This window comes from Otolemur garnettii, unplaced genomic scaffold (assembly GCF_000181295.1).
Source record: "Otolemur garnettii isolate 467f Iridium unplaced genomic scaffold, OtoGar3 scaffold00031, whole genome shotgun sequence".
NCBI lineage: Eukaryota > Metazoa > Chordata > Mammalia > Primates > Galagidae > Otolemur > Otolemur garnettii.
Genome location: NW_003852426.1, coordinates 4,434,937 through 4,452,622, shown reverse-complemented (window position 1 = coordinate 4,452,622; position 17,686 = coordinate 4,434,937). Strand labels below are relative to the sequence as shown.

At 55.0% G+C, this 17,686-nt stretch overlaps 1 protein-coding gene across 1 annotated transcript in view; it reads right to left on the bottom strand.

The window, feature by feature from the left end:
* The window catches only part of ITPR3 (inositol 1,4,5-trisphosphate receptor type 3), a 77,253-nt gene that overhangs the window by 2,686 nt on the left and 56,881 nt on the right, over nucleotides 1–17,686 (bottom strand). The window contains exons 29-56 of the mRNA XM_003789102.2: nucleotides 16,825–16,947; nucleotides 16,543–16,743; nucleotides 15,395–15,646; nucleotides 15,046–15,171; nucleotides 14,797–14,922; nucleotides 12,648–12,768; nucleotides 11,273–11,463; nucleotides 10,528–10,676; nucleotides 10,239–10,347; nucleotides 10,055–10,145; nucleotides 9,781–9,950; nucleotides 8,485–8,659; nucleotides 8,163–8,347; nucleotides 7,770–7,970; nucleotides 7,515–7,625; nucleotides 6,717–6,812; nucleotides 6,485–6,586; nucleotides 6,299–6,385; nucleotides 5,603–5,713; nucleotides 5,334–5,526; nucleotides 4,988–5,113; nucleotides 4,354–4,526; nucleotides 3,548–3,712; nucleotides 2,622–2,814; nucleotides 2,069–2,173; nucleotides 1,863–1,990; nucleotides 874–1,039; nucleotides 110–270 (exon numbers count right to left, since the gene is read on the bottom strand). Coding sequence (XP_003789150.1) covers nucleotides 110–270; nucleotides 874–1,039; nucleotides 1,863–1,990; nucleotides 2,069–2,173; nucleotides 2,622–2,814; nucleotides 3,548–3,712; nucleotides 4,354–4,526; nucleotides 4,988–5,113; nucleotides 5,334–5,526; nucleotides 5,603–5,713; nucleotides 6,299–6,385; nucleotides 6,485–6,586; nucleotides 6,717–6,812; nucleotides 7,515–7,625; nucleotides 7,770–7,970; nucleotides 8,163–8,347; nucleotides 8,485–8,659; nucleotides 9,781–9,950; nucleotides 10,055–10,145; nucleotides 10,239–10,347; nucleotides 10,528–10,676; nucleotides 11,273–11,463; nucleotides 12,648–12,768; nucleotides 14,797–14,922; nucleotides 15,046–15,171; nucleotides 15,395–15,646; nucleotides 16,543–16,743; nucleotides 16,825–16,947 — 4,137 coding nt within the window. The remainder of the gene's footprint in view (nucleotides 1–109; nucleotides 271–873; nucleotides 1,040–1,862; nucleotides 1,991–2,068; nucleotides 2,174–2,621; nucleotides 2,815–3,547; nucleotides 3,713–4,353; nucleotides 4,527–4,987; nucleotides 5,114–5,333; nucleotides 5,527–5,602; nucleotides 5,714–6,298; nucleotides 6,386–6,484; nucleotides 6,587–6,716; nucleotides 6,813–7,514; nucleotides 7,626–7,769; nucleotides 7,971–8,162; nucleotides 8,348–8,484; nucleotides 8,660–9,780; nucleotides 9,951–10,054; nucleotides 10,146–10,238; nucleotides 10,348–10,527; nucleotides 10,677–11,272; nucleotides 11,464–12,647; nucleotides 12,769–14,796; nucleotides 14,923–15,045; nucleotides 15,172–15,394; nucleotides 15,647–16,542; nucleotides 16,744–16,824; nucleotides 16,948–17,686) is intronic.

Sequence of the window (17,686 nt, the reverse complement as noted above, 5' to 3'; positions counted from 1 at the left end):
AGGGCCAGGGGACTCAGAAACTAAGGCCATGAGGGCCTCTGGTGCACAGCCACTTTGGCTCTAGAACACCTGGTTTTGGCCACAGGCCCCACACCACCCCTGCTCACACCTTAATCATCTGGGCCACATAGCTCTCGGGGCCCGTGTAGTCCGTCTTGTTTTTCACACGGACCAGCACGATGAAGTACAGGTAGTTCCACATGTTGTGCTCCAACTTGATGTGCTCCTCAAATGACACCGTCTTGTTGTCAAACTTGTCCCTCTCCAGACCTTAAAGGTACAGAGGGCAAAGATGAAACCATTAGCCTCTAAGACCTACTGTGGGGCCACCTGGAGGAGGGGATTGGCCGCCATGCAATGAGGGCATTTGTTCTCCTGAGAATGCTTCTGACACAGACTCTGGGATATTTGGGTCACTTCTATTTAAAGTAGCAGCCACTAAGATCCTGACTCGCCACAGTTGCAGACTTCTGCAGGGGCAGCTGAGGGCTCTGGGAGCAAATGTCAGAATTGCCCAAAGCCCCCAAATGCGGGAGGAGCAGGAATGTGTGGGAAAGGGAAGTCGTAGAGGTGACCCCTGCCCCTTAGCCTGAGGGGCCTGGTGAGGGGATTAGCACTTCCTATGAGGGGTAGGAAAAGCACTGGACAGAGTCCAGAGACTTAAGGCCACTACCTGGCTCCAGCTTCCTCATCTGTGAACTGAGAGGATTTAAAGGGACGGCCCTTTACCACTCTTCTATTCAAGTTTAGGCAGGGTCATGTTCTCAATTCTGGGATGAGCAAACTGAGCCATCAGTCCCAGGACAGGGTTCCCCAGTGCACAGGCCACCCCAGTCCTGTTGTGGCCTCTGCAGTGCGGGAACCAGCCCTCACCACAGATGAAGCACGTTGTCTTGAGAATCTCCTCCTTCTTCTGCTTCTCACTACGCAAGTCAGCGAAGGTGTCGATGATCACCCCAAAGATGAGGTTCAGCACAATGATGATGACAATGAAGAAGAATAGGAGATCGTAGACCACTCGGGCTGGGAAGAGAGACTCCTACAGAGGCAAGATAAGAAGGCTGGACCCAAGGGTCACCAAGTTCACTAGCAGGACAGGACTCATGCAAGGGATCAGGGCTATGATAAAGGGGACCCAGACCCCAGAATATGGTGAGGGCCTTTGACTCCAAAGGCCATGAAGGTGGCAGAGTGGACCCATCTAGCTCCATGGAGCAAGAATTATAACCAGAAGCCCTGAGTCTGAATTAAGACAGAGCAGACTCAGGCTCTGCCAGGATGGAGCCCTATAGAAGGAATGTGGCACGGGGAGCTAGGACTGCACGACTCACCTTGTCTCTGCCTTTTGCTTTTATTAGAGGGAGAGCCAGGCCCCACCCTCAGGATGCCTGGCCTCACACATTCTAGAAACCCTCCATCTGGCCAGGGTTTTCATTCCCAAGCAACTAGGGGAGGACTGCCCTTCAGGGAGTAGCAGCTGCCCTAGCCAAATCATGAGGCTTCCTCATGAGGCCAACTCAGCTCCCCCACCCCCAACCCTCTCCTGGGGGCTGTGCCAAGCCAGTGGCCCCAGCAGAGCCCTGCATGGCCTGACTCACACCTTCCCTAGCCCTGGGGCAAGGTTTAGTTGCCAAGTCTTTCTTATGGCATTTAAAGTGAGCTGGAGGGGGTGATGGGCTAGCTCAGCAACAGTGGAAAGGCTGAAGAAGGGAAGTGACTGAGTGTAGAGAGCAGGGAACGGGATACAGACAAGAGGGGTTCCACGTGGAAGGTATACCGGAGGCCAAGGACAGGACTCTGCACATTTGCTGATCTGGACAGGGACTTGGAGTCGTGGATTTGGGGTGAGGCAGGGTGCTCACATCTTTGGAGGGCTTGCGGAGAATATCGCCCACGCCACCACCATTGCGCAGCCCGTGGTTCATGACAGTGACAATGCACATCAACAGAGTGTCACAGGCCCGCTCTGTGCTGTCCAGCTCTTCATCCTCTGCAAGCAGATAGCATGCTCAGACTTAGGCCATCTGCCCCCCCCCCCAATCCAGACCCCATAGACACACTGCCTCACCTTCTAGGACCTCAGGCACTGAGACTTCTGAGACACAGTCCATCTTGTCCCCACTGCAAGTGCCCACAAATGCAGCAGCTCCATGTGGCATCCCCAGGGGGCTGGCTGGAGGGGACATGGGCAAGGTCACCAAACGACCCAAATGCCTGGCTTTATCATCCTCCTGGCTGTGTTCCCTGCCCCATACTCTGCAGAAAAGGTTACTGATGCTGCCAGCTCTTCATGCCTCTGGCCTCACTGGGCTGCACACAGGACAAGGGCACAGTCCCCGTACCCGTAGGCCAGCATGAGGCAGCCCCTGCAAATACTGAGTTGAATATGAATGACAGCATCTGCGAGTGGCTCCAGCTTTCGAGCAAGTGGCTCCGGGCCAGAGACCCAAGGTGCTCCCATACCAAGTCTGCCCCAGGAAAGAGAGAGGCAGATTGATGTGAACCAGACCTTCCCAGAACCCAAGAGGAGAAACAGGCAACCTGGAGGTCCTGACGCCTGTCACCTGTGAGGCCCAACCTCATCCCATGCACACCCGCCCAGAAGAGGAAGTCCGCGAGACCTCTGGAGTGGTTGCTGGGCAGCCGGTCAACCTCAAGGATGAAGTCATCCTTGAGGAAGAGGAAACCAACAATGGAGAAGAGGTAGACCAGGATGAGGGCCAGCAGGGCAGTCAGCAAGATGGAACGGCCATTGCGGGTCACACTCTTTATGACATTGAATAGCGTCTCCTCTCGGTAGATGAGATCAAAGAGCTGCAGGACAGGGACAGAGCCTTGAGGGGCTGGGCCAGCCAATCTCACTAGGGATATCTCTGAGGACTCCAGGGCTGCCCAGGCTCCTCCTTCAGGGTCTCCACTGAGGCAGGAGTAACCAAGCTCAGGGAAGCTTTTGGAGGAGCCTGGCCCAGGGAAGGCATGAGGATGAGATGGGTAGCTGAACCCTGGCCACAGAAGGAGATACCAGCCAGCTCTTACAGTGCACTTGCTGCACACCAGAAAACACTCTAAGTTAGTAGTTCTCAACCTTCCTAATGCTGTGATGTATTTTCATTGTTACAAAGGGAGGGGTCACAACCCAAAGGTTGAGAACCGCTGTTCATGCATTAGCTCATTTCATCCTCACAATTATTCTAGAAGATAGGGGCTGCTATTATCCACATTTTATACAAGGAGAAACTGACACACAGGGCAATCAGGAAACTCATCCAAAGCTACACAGCTAGCAGTGGTCAAGCTGGGATGCAAACTCATGGCCTAGCTCCAGAACCAGGCTGGTACCTCCACTCTACTCTGTAGGAGAAATGGGTGAGATGGGGACCAGAAGTGGGCCTTGGAGCCAGGCCAGGGCCAGGTGATGAACCCATTCCTCCTAGCTCAGCAACAAAAAGACTGGACAGAGAGACTGGTGCTGGGGAACTGCCAGCAACTCATGGGACACCTCAACTGCCTATGCCCCATCCAGCCCCAGCCCAGCCAGGGGCCTCACCAAGATGCTGTAGAAGAGCTCATGGGCGAAGAGGCCCAGCACACTAGTCAAGATGTAGCCCACGTGGTAGAGGAATTCCATGTCCATGACCATGGCTTTATAGCCGCGGATGAAGGTGCCACGGTTGCCCACGAAGCTCACCACAAACACAATCTTGTTGATCAACTAGGGGTGAGCACAGGGCATGGGCATCAGTGCTCCACCACCCTCCTTGAATCTTCACCCCCTGCTACCATGCCCAGCTGATGCCTAGATCAGTGGGATGAATCAGAGCTGCTCCCACTCGGCGTGGGAGGCACACCATTCATGAGACAGCTTCCAGAAATGCACCTGGGCTCCTGGGACTCAGAACAAAGATGTCCCTTAAGTCCTCAGCTCTACAAAGAAAGTGAGGGACAGGTAAAGGAGGATGGGAGCAGAGACTCCCCTGGCCTTCACAGTGACTGCGGAAATTAGAAAAGGCACTTTATTTCCACCTGTTAGGAAACTGTCATAATATACAAATCTTTGCTGTCTGCCCCATGAATAGTGCCTTTGAGTGGTGCACAACCAGCCACAATGGATGCAGCAGCCCTGAAGCTGGTGTTCTAAAGTGACTCCTGTCTGTCTCTGAGTGCAGGTGTCCCCAGATGTTAAGGGAGAGGGAAGAGGCACAGAGTGATCCCAACTGCTGGTCTATGATGAACTTGGGAACCCAACAGAGAGGAGGAGATGGGACAGAGCAGTGGCTCCTGGGACAGATTAGCTTCAGGTTACTGCATGGAGAGCATGGGCTGGTTTGAGGATGGGTCTCCCCTGGCACTCACATTGAGGGCACCCAGGATGTTGAGTGTGGGCCCAATGCCCAGATAGTAGATGGAGCGCAGGATGAGCGCCACAATGAGGGGGCGGATGCTGTAGCGCTTGGTGAACAGGGCCGCGATGGAGAAGCAGATGAGGATCCAGAACAGCAGGGAGATGAGCGGGGAGCCCAGCACACCTAGGGGTCCAGGGACAGGGTGAGTGACCTTCATCAAGCCCACCACAGCCCTGACCGGTCCAAGAGGCACCTAGAAGCCACCCCTCCTAGAAGCCTTCCCTATTAAGTTCCTGATGCCTGGTTTTAGCCTGTTATACCTGCATCTCTAGGCCTAAGGGGCCCCTATCCACATGATGCTACCTTATCTGGCTTCCAACTCACTTATCTTTGTGTGTGCATGTGTGTGCACACGCATAAAATACTCATGTGCCCTCTCCCATGAAGCCGAAGACCCTGCCTATGCCCTGGGACCACACCTGAGTCTTTTCATGATGGGAAGAGCCCACATGGCAGTGAGAGGAGAGCTACTCTGCACTCTACATCTAGTCCTCTCAGAGGCTCGCTGGCCCCACAGCTCTGCCCAACCAAGGCAAGAGATCTGGCAGGCTCCCAGGACCCTGTTGGCCAGCCCCACTCCTCACCTGTGGATGCGCCCTCCATATAAGGGTAGAAGAAGGCAATGATGATATTGATAAACACTGCCAGGTTGAAGGAGATGCTGCCCCACAGAGTCATGCGGCGGGAGAACCAGTAGATCAGCGGCATGCCTAGGGGAGGGGGTGCAGCAGGCTGGTATGGGGTCCTAATGATCATCTTCTGCCCACCCCATGAGGGGCCCCTGCTACCTGCACAGCTGCAGGCCCTACTCAGGAGGAAGGCTGGTGGACTGGAAGAGTCCCTCCTTGGGGTGGGGAGGTGGGGCAGGCCTAGGGGGCAGCAGAGAGCAGCTTTGGGACCACCCTGCCCTCCCGCCCCATAGGTCCTCACTGCGGAGCTTGCGCTGCCACTCCATCTCGTTGTGCAGGAAGGAGGATTGGTCAAAGAAATCGCTCACTTTACTGCCCTGCTCATCCTGCTCAGTGGTGGTGAATAGACGGTGCTTGGTCTCCTCTGTCAAGAACTGACAGATGCTGGGCACTGGGAACACAATCTGCTCCATGCTGCGGTCCTGCCGCACAATCTGGGCATATAGTGCTCGGTCACACTTGAGCAAGGCATGCACGCACTTACCCACCCTTACCCGACTCATGCCCCACCTCGATCTGGGATGTGTGGTTCTCATAGTAGGCCAGGGGGTCCTCCTCCTCCTCTTGCGCTGGTGCCGAGGACTTGAGCATCTGTGACAGCTGCTTGTTGTTGAGGCTGAGCTGAGGTGAGGAGGGCGCTGAGGTCATGCCCTGCACCCCACAGCCAGGCCTAGCATCCGATCTCTACCCTTCCAGGCCTGAGCCCAGCTCTGAACTACACCCAGTGAGTGGCCCCCCAGGGCAAGCCCAGCCCAACTAGGACCCAGCCCCAAAGGCCTGATGCTAAATGGAAGGGAGGAGGAGAGCCATGACCAAAGACTCCCCTAGCACAGCTTGGGCCCTGAACAAGGCTTCCGGACCAGACCCATTCTTCTCATCTCCCCCACCCTAGCCTTGCTTCTGCTTCTAAGTTTGGTTTTTCATTCCTGGCTGCCAGGCCCCCAAACCTTTGCCTGGAACTCAAGTCCTAAGGCCTCATTCTGGTCTGGCCTCACCCAGAGATCACAGCTCCTCCCTGAGTACCTGGCTCTGCCCCTACCATCAGATTCCAGCCTGACCCTGAGTCCTCAGCTGGGCCCTCCTCTCTCAACTCAATTCAGAGCCCCGCCCTCAGTTCCCACCCTGGCCAACACTAGCCCAGCCAATAGCCACCCCAGTCACACTCCTAGATCTAAGCCTTGCCCCTGCCCCTGCCCCAGCACCCACCATGGAAGAGATACCCTCAGCCTCTTCTTCTTGGATACGTTTCACAGGCTTCAGCAGGTGCTGCAGCTGTTTGTTGTGCCTGGAGAGCTGAGTGAGAAGGTAGCACAGTCACCAATTGTGGGGTCTGCAGTGGGTGGCTGGGAAGAGACAGCCATCAGGGGTGGGACCCCAAGTTGGAACTGGTACCTGAAGCGCCAGGATGTAGATGTTGTGGCCCACTTCACGTGGGCTCACCTCCGAGTTCTCATGCTCCTCCTCCTGCAGGTAGGCCTTCTTGATGACGTCCACCTGGAGGGGTAGCACCTGCTTGAATGCCCTCCTCCTGGGGTCGTAGGGCCATCTGGGCCCTGATCCCCTTCCCAACACATCAGACAAACCAGCCTGCCCCGGCTGTCCCCTGCCTGCATCCTAGCCTTACCAACTCCTGGGGCCGCAGGCTGATGAGGATTCGCTCCGCATTCTCACTGTCATGCCGGCTCTCCATCAGAGCCAGGAGCAGCTTAGAGGCATTGTCCTGATGGAGGGGGCCAAGGAAGGCAGGCCACAGTCTGAGTGCCCCCACCCACCCCACACAACCTCCTTCTGGCACTACTCTGTAACAGCCCCTCCAGCCCCCAAGATGTGCCATGACCTTCACACCCCTATCTCCTAAGATTGCAGAGAAGTGCTGCACATCCAGCCCACCTGGGCCTGCCTTCACCCCTACCCTGTGGCAAACACACTCAATTGCCCAGACAACTATGAGGAAGTCCTCATAGTTGCTTCTAGAGCAGGAGTCCTCAAACTTTTTAAACAGGGAGCCAGTTCACTGTCCCTCAGACCGTTGGAGGGCTGGACTGCAGGCCCCGGGATGAGTTGGCTGCTAAGCAGGACAGGCAACAGCAGCAAAAACACCCGGCGGGACGGTTAAATGTCCTAGGTGGGCTGCATGTGGCCTGTGGGCCATAGTTTGAGGACGCCTGTTCTAGAGCAATTGTAAGTCCCCATAGTAGAGCAATTGTAAGTCCCAGCATGTTTGCTCACACATGCACTCTTATGTACATATAAACACGCATATGTAAGATGCATGCAACCTGCACACGTCAGCACACACAATGCCAATACCATGCCATTACACATGCCACTGTGCACCCTCAGTGCGTAAGTCACACAGGCACGTGCACACACATCACATGCACACCACGCACACTCATAGGGGCCTCCCACTGGACCCTACCTTGAGTTGTAGCACCAGGTCCATACGGTACTTGCACAGAGGGCTGATATCATTGAGGATCAGTGCAGTGATGATGTCTATGCCATTGGACTCGTGCGTCACGATGCAGGTCTGGCAGAAAGCAGTGGGGGCACATGGGAACCCAGGCCCCTCAGCACTGTGGTGGTTCCAGAGACTTAAGCCTCTGTCCCTGCCCCAGCCGGCTCTGTTCACACTGCTACCCCGGATGCCACTCACACACCTGCGACAACTTACCTGGTTCTCATGGCAAGGGCCCTGGCAGTATTCAGTGAGGGTCTCCAGGGTCTGGATGACAAGGCCCACATTGTCCTCATTGATGTAGAGCCCCAACAGCCCCAGGCCCCCTGTGGTGCTGCCACACATGATGTCTAGGAACTGCAGTGTCTCGCACACCAGGTTGTAGTTGGTCTTGTTGTTCTGACACCGCAGGAAGTTCTGCAGAGCACAGAAGGTGGGCACAACGTGGCTGCAGCAGGGAGAGGGAGGCGGGCCTGGAGAGCGGGGTCCCTTGTGCTGCAGGGGCAGGGTGCCAAGGGCAGAGGGACACCAGCCACAGTGCACAGCCAGATGGAGGTCTGTGTGCTGGCTGAAGCCAAGAGAAGGGGTGGGCACGTGGCAAGGGCTCACCTGCAAGTCCCGGTTGTGGTTCTCACACAGCAGCTGCAGGAAACGCAGGATGGGCTGCATGATGAGCACCGACATGCCCATCTCATTGCACTGCACGCGCTCGCCCACTTCGTGCCCCCGGCGCAGGCTGGGACCCAGTGAGTAGCGGGATGAGGAGCCAGGCATCGAAAAGGAGGCTATGCGGCCTGCAGGTGACACCTGCTGAGGCTGGGGCTGCTGGAGTGACCAGCACCTCACCCTCACCCTGTGTCCCTCTCTGGCTGTGCACATCTTCTTCTGTGCTCCAACCCTGTACCCTGTGTCCCTGCCCTGCACCACTAACCTTTAGTGGTAAGATCTGCTGGCTCACGGTCCTCACTCGCCTGGCTGCCCAAGTCATTCATGTTGACTGCCACTGTGGACTTGGTCTCCTGCTGAGCCCGCTTCATACGGTCGTGGAGCACCTTGAAGAATCGCTCTGATTTCTTGTCACTTGTCATTAGGTTGTAAAAGGACTTCTGGAGATGGACAGTGGGATAGGAACAGCCTCAGCACTGGTTCTGAGTGGCCTTGGTGAGGCTGTGAGGCCTCCTGTCCCTACTTCAGGGACAGGATGAGGCAGATGGCCCAAACATGTCCAAAGTAGACTGAGGTGGGTGGGGAGACAGAGACAACTCCATGCCCTATGACTGAGGCTGGGATGGGAGGTCAGGACTATGACAGGTAGAGCAAACTACTGTCACTGTGGTGCTCAAGGCCTGTACTAGCCCCCTCGCCAGCCCTATACCTGCCTATAATGCCTATGTCTGTTCCCCCACTGCATGGAGAAGGATTCCTTGAAGTCAAAGTCACATCCTTCCTTTGCTTGAAACCCTGTGGAGACCCCATGCCCCCAGAGGAAAAGCCACAGTCTCCCATTGTCCATGAGGCCATGTGATGGCCTGCTCTTTCTGATTCCAAGTCCTACCACCTTCTCTGTCCCACTCCAGCCAGATCACCCATTTCCCCTTTGTGGCCTTTGTACCATTTGCCTGCTCTAACCAGTACAAGTGCCTGTGTGCTCACCTCTGGGTATCACACATTCCCACCTCAGGGGCCTTCCCCAATCATTCCACTTAACGCTGCCCCTGAATCCTTGAACCCCTTGCCTGAATCACCCCAACATGTCTCCATTTACATGTGGATTATGCTTGCTGACCTTTGTCTCTACTAAAATGCAAGTACCAAGAAAACAGGGGTTTTGTTTTGTTCACTGCTGAATCATCAGTGCCCAGAACACTGCCAGGCACACAGAAGATGCTGATTTATCAAACAAATGAACAAAGGAATGAGGATAAAGCAATCAGAGAGGGCTTTATGGAGGAGGTAGGGAGGCCTTGAGTTGGGGGACAAAGCTTGAGGAGGATGTGGGAGAGGAGGGAAGGAGGCCCAAGTACAGGTGGAGAGGCAGAAACAAGTGGATGTGATGAGGCAGGACAGAGAAGATGTGCGGAGATGGTGAAGGGGCAACATGACCCAGGGACAGATGTAGTATTAGACCCATCTATAGTGGCCAAGATCTATGCTGGCTGCCAGCACCTAGGCCCCCACTGCCTCAGTAACTTGACATACCTGCCCCACCCCAGGACCCATGCCACACCTGGATCTCAGTGTTGCCACCATCCAGCAGGCGGATGGCCAGACCAATGCTTTCCTGAAAGATCTTCTCATTCTTGGTGCTGGTGATGAGGTCACAAACCAGCTTGGTGGCTCCCTCTTTGTCCAGCCGGCACTGAGTGGCTGCAATTGCTGACCAGTCTTGGTCCAGGCCTAGAGGGGACACTCATTTAAGGAGGAGCTGGTGAGGAGGCAGAGGAGGGAGGGACCATGCCCTGGGGATACCTGGAGGCGGGGCAGGGGAAGGCGGTACTGACCGGTGCCCATGGGGTCTGGCAGCTCCCCTCTTGAGCTGGACTTTCGGTTCTGGAGGTAGTTTTGTAGCAGCATCTTGCGCAGCTGGTTGCCCTGGAGGAGGGTGGGAGTGAGGCCCAAAGTGCACACACTGCTCCATTTAATGACTGGCCTGGCAATCCTGGCCCTGAGCCCCGGGGCACTCACCCGATCCCCGTACTTGGCCTTTTTGAGCAGCATCTGCTGCAGGGTGCGTAGCACCTTGATGCACAGCTTCTCCTCCGACTCCATGAGGTCCTTGGTGTGCTGGATTAGCCTGGGCCAGGTGAGAAGGGGTCAGGGCAGCTCCACGCTGCCTCCCTCCACCACTTCCCCACCCTGCCCCGGTAGGAGCACCCACCAGCCCTCTCACTCTGTGGGCTCTTCTCTGACCCAGGCCGCTGGGCTCCTGTTGTCCCCCCACTGTCCCCACACCCTGGCCCGACATCCCACTCACTTGGACAGGAAGCCCCCACTCTCACAGCGCTGATAGGCCTCACTACCCTCCAGGAAGAGCAGCTCAGGCCAGTGGAGGACATCCACCAGCACGGACAGCTCAGCCTGCACCAGGGGCTTCAGCCGCTCTTCCAGGGCAGTGATGATATCCTGGGATGGGCAGGGCAGGGTCACTGCCAGGCCCAAGAGACTACCAGGGCTTGACGCCATCCCCCCACCCAAATACCCAGCCCCACAGATTGCCCTGTGCCTGTCTGAAGGACCCAGAACCCACAGAGATGCTTTGACAAAAATGTGACATGTGTCTGCTCAGAGCCCTTGGCTGGGCACCACAAGATCTGGCTTTTCTCCCAGTCTCTGGCTCTGTGTGACCTTTGGCAATGCTCTGTCCTCCCTGAGTCTTGGTATCCTGCCACACAGATAGCCCCACATACCTGCTATATAGGCCAACAAGACAGTGGACAGAAATATGGTGCATAGACAGCAAGGTGCTACAGGAGTGAGGGGGTGGTCCCTGTCACATCATGAGCTCCAACCCCCCACCAGGCATCTTAGGTTCCTCAGTCTCCTGCTGCAGAGCCTGCCCTTAGCAGCCCCAGAGGAGGGGACAAGCTTACCAGCCCCTTCCTGGAAGTGTGGGCAGCATGGGAAGGAATGCCACCTGAGAACCTGCCCTTCCACAGGGGGAGAGCTGCTGAGTCAACCAAGCAGCTCCTGTGGCAGATGCCAAGCAGCCCCACACCCACCTGCAGCTTCTCAATGATGTTCTTGTAGTCCCATTGGTTGGCGGTGGGGGTGACACGGGGGAAGGCCCGCGTGGCCGCCTTGTAGTTGGAGGCATTCCGCTGGGCCGCAGCTGCACAGCTGGCCCCACTGCTGAGCAGCGAGCTGATGTGGGCGTCCAGGTCCATGGGCAGTAAGATGGCCCGGCCCTTGGCTGGGTGGGAACAAAAGGGGCGCTGGAGGGCTGGTGTGTGTGTTGCTGGGTGGGGTTGACCAGCCAGAAGCTAGGCTCAGGGCTGCCCCACTGGGGAATATGGTGAACTAGACTGAGGGCCTGGGATTCAGGGATGCCCACTGTGGCCCCCACCTAAGCCACCTCTACTAAAATGCAAGTACCAAGAAAACAGGGGTTTGGTTTTGTTCACTGCTGAATCATCAGTGCCCAGAACACTGCCAGGCACACAGAAGGTGCTGATTTATCAAACAAATGAACAAAAGAATGAGGATAAAGCAATCAGAGAGGGCTTTATAGAGGAGGTAGGGAGGCCTTGAGTTGGGGGACAAAGCCTGAGGAGGATGTGGGAGAGGAGGGAAGGAGGCCCAAGTACAGGTGGAAAGACAGAAACAGGTGGATGTGATGGGGCAGGACAGAGAGGATGTGCGGAGATGGTGAAGGGGCACCTGAGGGACTGAGGTGCTCTCTTCCCCTTGTTAGGTAAAAAGAATTTCTGCCTCTTTGATTCTATTCTGCTCTACTCTGAACCTTCCACTCCTCTCTCCCTCCTTCCTTCTCTCTCCAAGTGCCCCTAACAACCTACAGACCTGCCTCCTGCTTAAGACCATTTGTTTAAGCACAAAAACCAAAATCAAGGCTCGACGCCTATAGCTCAACCGGCTAAGGCACCAGCCACGTACACCTAAGGTGGTGGGTTCGAATCCCCAGCCCGGACCCGCCAAACAACAATGACGGCTGCAACCAAAAAATAGCCGGGCGTTGTGGCGGGCGCCTGTGGTCCCAGCTACTTGGGAGGCGGAGGCAGGAGACTCGCTTGAGCCCAGGAGCTGGAGGTTGCTGTGAGCTGTAATGCCACGGCACTCTGCCCAGGGGGACCGCTTGAGGCTCTGTCTGAAAAAAAAAAAAAAAAAAAAAAACCAAAATCAAATAAACAAAAAACTCGAGCTAGGGAATGTCATCCAAGATTGTCCTCTGGGGAACTGACTCTGAAGAGAAAATAGCTTCTCTCAACTTCTAAGATGCCAGTAGACACCAAAAAGGACTTACTGAGAACTGGGAGCAGGAGATGGGCAAGTTTAGGGATAAGGTTTCTATTGTGAGGGTAGGCGTCCCTGTGGCAGAGGGTGGGGAGGGGTGCCGGCCAGTGTCCCTGGCACACTCACCCACCATGGCGAGGGTCCGGATGCAGGCCTCCACGGAGCCCTTGTGCTGCTGCTGCAGCCAGGGACACTCGAGGAGCCGTGTGGTGGATTGCAGCAGCTGCACCACAATCGTCTGGTGTGTCTGCAAGAGGACACACAACCCACTGCTGTGGCTTGCCCCCCACCCCAGACAGCCCCAGACCCAGTGACTGGGCCCAGTAAGAATGGGCACGGGTAGAAGGATACGGCCTTCACTAGCCACCACATGCCTTTGTGCCAGATGGGAAAAGGCACTCCCAGTCCCTTCAGCAGTACACAACTGCACATAGCAGCCCTGTGAGTAACTCCCAAGGTCTAAGCCTGGGGTTCATTGCCATTAGCTGACCCTTTAAAAAATATTTTAAAATAAATTAATGTTGGGCAGCACCTGTGGCTCAGGGGTAGGGCACTGGCCCCATACACTGAGGGTAGCAGGTTCAAACCCAGCCCTGGCCAAACTGCAACAAAAAAATAGCCGGGTGTTCTGGCGGGCACCTGTAGTCCAGCTACTCGGGAGGCTGAGGCAAGAGAATTGCCTAAGCCCAGGAGTTAGAGGTTGCTGTGAGCTGTGATGCTACAGCACTCTACAGAGGGCAATAAAGTGAGACTGTCTCTAAAAAAAAAAAAAAATTAATTAATGAATTAATGTTGTGAAAAGTTGATACATTCGTATGGTTCAAAAACCAAAAGACATTGACATGTCTCACCCTCATCCCCCTATATCCTGCTGCTGCCTAGAGCTGATCAGAGGTGGGAAAAGCACAATTTGCCAGAGTCCCACGATGATGCCAAAGGCATCCCAGGACCCAAACAAATCCCAGGACCCAAATAAACCCACCCTTGCTGGGGGGCAGGACCTAGGATTTTTTTTACCATTCTCATAAGCATTATTCCCACCCCATCCCCAGCCCCTATACCCCAGTAGCTCCTTTACTGGTTGATGTATCCTTCCAGTGCTTTATATGATTTTTTTTTTTTTCGTCGGAGCCTCAAGCTATCCCCCTGGGTAGAGTGCCAAGGCATCACAGCTCATAGCAACCTCCAACTCCTGGGCTCATGGGAGTCTCCTGCCTCAGCCTCCCAAGTAGCTGGGACCACAGGCGCCCACCACAGCGCCTGCCCATTTTTTGGTTGCAGCCATCATTGTTGTTTGGCCGGCCCGGGCTGGGGATTCGAACCTGCCACCTTAGGTGTATGTGGCTGGCGCCTTAGCCGCTTGAGCCACAGGCGCCGAGCCATGATTTTTTTTTTTTTTAGACAGTCTCATCATGTCACCCTCAAAAGAGTGCTGTGGCATCACAGCTCACAGCAACCTCAAACTCTTGGGCTTAAGTGATTCTCTTGCCTCAGCTTCCTAAGTAGCTGGGACTACAGGTACCTGGAACAACATCCAGCTATTTTTTTATTATAGTTGTCGTTGTTTGGCAGGCCTGGGCTGGGTTCGAAGCCACCTGCCCCAGTGTATGTGGCCCACACCCTAGCCTCTGAGCTATAGTTCCAAGCCTTCTATATGATTTAGGTAATGTAACAGGGTCATTCTCAAGGGAACCCAGCCCTCTTTCATCAAGGAGCTCTGAGGCTGGGAACTGGCTCATGCCAGGGAACCTGGGGGTTGACTGAAGGGCCACCACTCTTTTGGTGTTTCAAATCAGGTGTCTATACACTAGCCTAGAGTTTTTTTCTCCTTATACAGTTCAAGTAGGACTTCAGAAGGCTGCCTACCTTTTTCATTTCCAGAAACACCAAGATCAACTGGCTACCATGAACAATTTGCAAGTCAGACTATCATGACCACTGCATTGGCACTGCTGTCCAGTGCCATAACCGAGTCCCCTTATCTTTTGTGATAAGCACTGCCACCCCAGGATACACCATACCCACTGAACTTAGGAATTCCTATGATAGTACAGTTCCCATTGTAATTCTTAACCCACAGAAACTATGGAATAATGGAAGTTTATTTTAAACTGTTAAATTTGGGGTAGTTACACAGCATAGATAACTAAAATGCTTGTGTATCTTTCTGCTACTTTCTTATGCACAAGCAAGTATGAATATATATTCTTATTTCCCCCTGTCCCTACACAAAAGCCAATCACATCAGCCAGGGCAGGGGGCAAGAGAAGCTCACCTGCAGGGAGGTGCTATTCTCAGAGAATGGGGAGCTGAAAAAGGCATTGATGGTGTCCAGCACGACAGTCAGCACATACTTCTCCAGTGTGGGGTCAGCCAGGCGCTTCTCACGCTTGCTACAGACCTGAGGCAGGACAGAAAAATGCCTGGAGGTCCATACATGGGATGCCTCCACTCCCACCCTCCTGGGGGGGCTGCCAAGACCCCCAACCATGACCCTGCCTCCACAGGCCCCACGGGGACACACCCGAGCCATATCTAGGGTGAAGTTCTCAAAGAGTGTCCAGATGTGGTTGCTGGTGTAGATCTCCTTCATCTCCACCTCTGTGTCTACATAGCAGTGGTTCACAAAGTTCACGTAGGCCATTTTCACCTAAGTAGTTGGTAAGAGGCCAGGAGCATGAGCAGGGCCACCTGGCCAGGCTCTCCCCTTTGCACTGGGCCCACTCCCCTGGCACCCCCACTCCTGTCCACTCCCGACATCTCTACAGTTCCCTTGTCCTGTTTACCCATGGCAGAACTCAGCAGCTACCTTGGCCTGGCTCTAACCTGCTCCATACCTCCAGCCCTCTCTTCCAGTCCCTGAAGACCCCCACCTCAGTGATACAGTCCTCGTGAGTCACCACAGACACCACGTCCTCCAATGGCAGCAGGGAGGTGCACTTGATTTCGGTGTAGACGTTCTTGCCCTCAGCACAGGCAGCCAGCAGGTCTACCAGGGAGATGTGGTACATGAGGGGGCTGTGGTCCTCCACACCGTCACGGGCAGCCTTCATCATGTCCAGCAGGTGGGCCAGTGAGGCCTTATCATTGTAGAACACGACCACATCGTCACCTGCATTGGTCAGCTGCGGGGGCAGGGAGCATGTGTCAGACTCCCTCAGCCCAGCAGGCCTGGGTCCCCCTCTCTTGCACTTACCAGGGAGAGATTGGGATTCTAACAGCAGCCCTTGCCTGCACTCAGGAAAACCTTCCTCTACCTGAGTTTATAACGTTTCCCAGCTATGTCTCAGGCCTTCTGCCATCAGACAGTAACTCCTCAACCCAGAAAGTCCCCCGTTCTCTAGCTAGAAAGAAGCCCCACTTGGGCTCATCTCTGAGGCAACTTCCTCCAGGAAGCCCTCTCTAATCCCACTCCACCTGGCTTATCCTCCCTGTGCTCCTACTGAGTGCTATTTAAACCTTCGTGGAGCACACGCTGCATCCCTCTCATATACAGGTTGTGTTAATCACAGTGATGTAACGATAGTGACTAATACTTAACATTGCAGGCACTTTCAGCTCATCCCATCTCATTTACAACGTCCCTGCCATACTCCCCTCCCCCCCGCCCACAGTGTAAGATGCTCAAGGGCAGAGACCACGTCAGGTCCAGGTTTAGATTTAGCCCTTTATCCTTTGTGCCTTCTTCACTTAACAGCTATTTTCTGGAGTCCCTACCCTGTGCCAGACATCGTCCCAGCTATATGCCCCAACCAGAGCTGACACTCGGCAGGCTTCCCTAGGTACATGCAGTCCCTGGCTCACAGCAGGTACTTCATTTCTTTCAAGCCTGTTGTCTGAGTTCTACTAAGTGCCTAATGCCACTGGACCCCTGTTGAGTTCTGTTAGGCCTGAAGCCTGAGTTCTACCAGACCTGCAGCCTCAGTCCTCCCTCTGTGTCCTCTCCATGGCACAGCAGTTGAGTGTTCCTTTTGTGACCCACCACCCACTATCCCTGAGCAACCCTGGGCCCTGCCCTCACCTCAGTCATGATCATGTCCTGGCACTTCTTGACGTACTTGCCCTCAGCCTTGATGACAGTGTGCAAGAAGTCCAGGTACTGCACGTGGCGCCCGTGGGTGGCCAGCAGGTGCACGAAGTGCTGGAGCACAGGCTCGCTGATCTCAGAGCACAGCTGGTAGTTGTTCAGGAAGATGTGCTGCATGGTCTCTGCCTCCAGGAGCTTTGGGTGGGTGAGGCATCCATCAGAAAGGGGGTCTGGGCACCGCTCACCACCCAGGGGCCCTCAGCCCTGTGCCCTCACCCCCGGTGTGAGGAAGAGGTGCAGGTGCTTGTGCAGCAGGGCCTGGTTGCCAGGGTTTCCCGCACAGAACTTCTGCAGGAACTGGTGTGTGTATCGCAGGATCTCCATCATCTTGGCATCACCCTGGGCAAAGAAGGCAGGGAGAGGGTGCTGGGCCTACCACGGAGGGAGGGAGGTGAGGCCCAAACTCAGACAGGCATAGGGGTCGGCTGGGCTTGGAATGGAGACCACAAAGAAGCCAGCATAAAACAAAAGCTGGGCCCACAGGATAGGACGGAAATGCAGGAAGACGGGGGGCGGGGGGCAGAGGTGTGAAGCAGAGATGAGGCTAGAGAGAGGGGCCAAGGTCAGAGTCAGAACCAGAAAGAGATGGGCACACATCAAAGTCAAGAACAGCCAAGGTGAGGGGCTAAGAGTCACAGGCTGATATGAGACTAAGACTGGACATAGGAGGCCAGGTGTGGTTGGCTCATGCCTCTAATTCCAGCACTCTGGAAGGCCAAGGCAGGTAGATTGCTTGAGCTTAGGAATTTGAGACTAGCTTAAGCAAGAGTGAGATCCCATCTCTAAAAATAGCCAGGCATTGTGGTGAGTGCCTATAGTCCCAGCTACTTCGGTGGCTGAGGCAAGAGGATTGCTTGAGCCCAAGAATTTGAGCTTGCTGTGAGCTATGACACCACAGCACTCTACCGAGGGTGACAAAATGAGACTCTATTAGAAAAGAAAAGAAGGGCTCAGCGCCTATAGCTCAACTGGCTGGGGTGCCAGCCACGTACACCTGAGGTGGTGGGTTCGAATCCCCAGCCCGGACCCGCCAAACAACAATGACGGCTGCAACCAAAAAATGGCCGGGCGTTGTGGC